This window comes from Hylobates moloch, unplaced genomic scaffold, assembly GCF_009828535.3.
Source record: "Hylobates moloch isolate HMO894 unplaced genomic scaffold, HMol_V3 SCAFFOLD_8332, whole genome shotgun sequence".
Taxonomy (NCBI): Eukaryota; Metazoa; Chordata; class Mammalia; order Primates; family Hylobatidae; genus Hylobates; species Hylobates moloch.
Window position 1 is genome coordinate 1 of NW_026660607.1, and position 3060 is coordinate 3060.

Here is a 3060-nt window from a genome sequence, read left to right on the forward strand (position 1 = left end):
GGACAGTTCCTTCTCCTAGGCCTCCTCTGCTCCTCTCTGAAGGCCTGGGACGTGGGGGAAACCGTTTCATCTCCATGTCTCCATGGATGGGGGATGCTTCCACAGGGAAGGCTCTGGCTGGGTGACGTGGGTTTCTGAGGTGCTGTCCTCGGTCCTTTCCCATGCCAGGCCAAGCTGAATATGAGCTTTGGGGACAGGCCCAATCTGGAGCTGCTGAGGGCCCTGGGGGAGCTGCGGCAGCGCTGTGCCATCCTTAAGGAGGAAAATCAGATGCTGGTGAGGCTTGGAGGCTGGGGTCCTGCGTTCTGGCTGGAGCCAGGCCCTCTGCCTCAGTGCCCTCCTCACCCCATGAACATCTCTCCAAGTGGGGGCTCCATGGAGGTGACAAAATCCTGAGACCCAGAGAGGGTCAATCCCTGCCTAGAGTTGCCAAGGACCCCCCACTGTGAGCCTCGGGCTCTAGCCTCAGACTTGGGCCGTTAGGACTGGGTCTGTGGGGTGCTCCCTACATGCCCCAATTCTGCCTGACCCCTTGTCAGAGGAAGAGCAGCTTCCCTGAGACGGAAGAGAAGGTGCGGAGGCTGAAGAGGAAGAACGCCGAGCTGGCGGTCATTGCCAAGCGCCTGGAGGAGAGGGCCCGAAAGCTGCAGGAAACGAACCTGAGGGTGGTGAGGAAAGGAGGCTGCTGGGCGGAGGCTGGGTGACCAAGGAAGAGGGGAGCCAGGGCTGGGCCTGAGGGCTGTCTGAAGCTTGGGAGTCACAGACTCAGCACCTAGGAAAGCAAGAATCTAGGGGCTAAGGTGCAGGAAGGGCAGAGGTTGGCCAGGCAAGGAGGCCAAAGGTTTCTGGAGCTGCAGGGGGCAGAGAAGAGCTGGATGGGGAGGTTCCTGAGCAGGCAGGGAGCAGGATTCTGGATTACCACGTGCTGGTGCTGGCGGCAGCCTCCTGCTGAGCTCATCTCAGGGTATAGAGCTGGAGTGGGGGCAGGGATGAGACCCATCACAGTGGCAGCCCCAAATTAGCAGCATCCTTTGATCCTAAACTCAGATGCAGAGTTAATCCTTTCCAGCTGCTGGGATGGGGTAGAGTGGGGCTGCTGGTTTTCTGAGACCCCAGTCAAGGTGGAAGCAGGTGGCTACCCCCCTAGGTTTTCATGCTAACTCCTCCTTTGGGAGGAGATGAGGAGTGGGAGAAGTGCCCCAGCCCTCAGGTGACCATTGGCCTTACCCCTCCTCTGGCTAGGTGAGTGCCCCCTTGCCCCGGCCGGGGGCCAGCTTGGAGTTGTGTCGGAAGGCCCTAGCCCGCCAGCGAGCCCGGGACCTCAGTGAGACAGCCAGTGCACTGCTGGCCAAGGACAAGCAGATTGCTGCCTTGCAGCGGGAGTGCAGGGAGCTGCAGGCCAGGCTCACTCTGGTGGGCAAGGTGCGAGGAGGCCCTGGTCACCTGTTCCAGCTCAGCCCTGCACAGGGCCATCTGCCTGTTGTGGGATGCGGACAAGATGTTAATGAGATGCAGATGAAACGGGAGGGTGGAGGTTGCTGGGTGTAGGTTCCCCTGGCAACGGCCCAGGTGGGAGAGGGGACAAGGGGGTGGAGCCATGAGTCCCAGACCTGGGCATTTCTGTGCTCCAGGCTTGAGGCTGTTTGCCGGTGGGTTTGGCTGTATGCATCCACACATCCCCTGTGTGAAGGGATGTTCACAAGGTATTTAGCACAGTGCTGGGCACATTGAGAGCACCCGAGAAATAAGTTACTGAGAATGACCGCATAGGGGCTCGCGGGAGCATGTGGCCACATACGCATGCACATGTAACCAGGCATGTAGGCATGGGAGGGTGTGCATGCGCGAGGGAGTCCCGCGCATCGGAGCCCCTCCAGCAAGGCGAAGGGCTCTGCAGGGGATGGCAGGGGGCGGGCAAGGGTTAGGCCTGACTCCCCTCCCTGTCCCTGTCCCCCAACCTCAGGAGGGTCCCCAGTGGCTCCACGTGCGGGACTTCGATCGGCTGCTGCGCGAGTCCCAGCGGGAGGTGCTGCGGCTGCAGAGGCAGATCGCGCTGCGCAATCAGCGGGAGACGCCCCCGCTCCCGCCGTCCCGGCCCCCGGGCCCTGCTCTTCAGGCCAGAGCAGAGGCGCCGGCTCCCGGGGCCCCGGGCGAGGTGAGCGCCGGCGCAAGGGCAGGTGTGTGGGTGCGTGCAGATGGGTGGGGGGAACGACCACCGGGATCTCCCCTGCACCGTGCTCAGAAACCCAAGGATTCAGTGGTGGTGTGCGCACTCCCAGGGGCTGGGGAGTTTTCCCGTCCTGGGCAGGGTCCACCTCCAAGCCTCCGGTGCTCGTACCTGCGCCGTGCCCTCCCCTGGGGGCTCCAGGGTTCCGCCCTCCATAGGCCTGCGCCCAGCGGGGCCTGGCCGGCCGCCCCTGCCGCGCTGCCTGTGGTACGGCCCGGCCGCAAATCCCTGGTTGCCCTGGCAGCCGCCCGGGGCCCAGCCCGCGCCGCCTCCTCCCGCCGCCGCCGTAGAGCGGGGACGCCCCCGTCAGCGCCCGCCTGGCTGGCCAGGCCTGGCCCCGGCTACCCGGGGGCGGCGGTACGTCCGTCCCGGCTCCAGGTACAGGCAACCCTCACTGAGCGGGGGGCTTAGGCAGCCCCTGTCTCCAGGGCCAGGGACCCGCTCCGGACCCCCAGAACTTAGGGGTCTGGCTTCTCTCCGTCATCCTAGGTAGGCAGCAAGTAGGTCCTCCTCCTCCTTCTGGGAAGAGGGCTGGGAGGAGAGACCAGGTAGTGATCTGATAGTGACCAAAACCTCCGGGTGGGGGGAGGCTTCTTGCTCCGATTTTGTCTCCCTGGCTGGCCCTGGAAGGGAGATGCACCTCCCATCAAGACCTGTCCTCCCCCAAAGTTTGCACGGATAAACGGAAGGTGTGGTAGGGTGGGCCCGGGGGAAGCCAGGAGAAGGGTCTGGCTGGACTTGCGTTGCTCTAGGCCAAGCCCAGATTTGGATGATACAGAACCCCTGTCTTGGGGAGCACCACATCCCCGGGGGCCCAAGCAGCCTCCTAGTTC

At 63.8% G+C, this 3060-nt stretch overlaps 1 protein-coding gene across 1 annotated transcript; it reads left to right on the forward strand.

Annotated features, from left to right (window-relative positions):
• The first annotated feature begins 52 nt into the window (after nt 1-52).
• On the forward strand, nt 53-3030 carry LOC116465696 (peripheral-type benzodiazepine receptor-associated protein 1-like). The gene is made up of 4 exons (XM_032148677.2): nt 53-276; nt 540-668; nt 1243-1422; nt 1964-3030. Exons 1-4 carry the CDS (start codon nt 181-183, stop codon nt 2636-2638), a joined length of 1080 nt encoding a protein of 359 aa, XP_032004568.1. The 5' UTR covers nt 53-180; the 3' UTR covers nt 2639-3030.
• Nucleotides 3031-3060: the final 30 nt, after the last annotated feature.

What these genes read in the sequence shown, in the direction of transcription:
- LOC116465696 (XM_032148677.2), top strand. Translation starts at nt 181, where the DNA reads ATGAGCTTTGGGGACAGGCCCAATCTGGAGCTGCTGAGGGCCCTGGGG. An exon ending in AGGAAACGAACCTGAGGGTG is followed by an intron (nt 669 to 1,242) that starts GTGAGGAAAGGA and finishes TCCTCTGGCTAG; the next exon opens with GTGAGTGCCCCCTTGCCCCG. An exon ending in GGCTCACTCTGGTGGGCAAG is followed by an intron (nt 1,423 to 1,963) that starts GTGCGAGGAGGC and finishes CCCCAACCTCAG; the next exon opens with GAGGGTCCCCAGTGGCTCCA.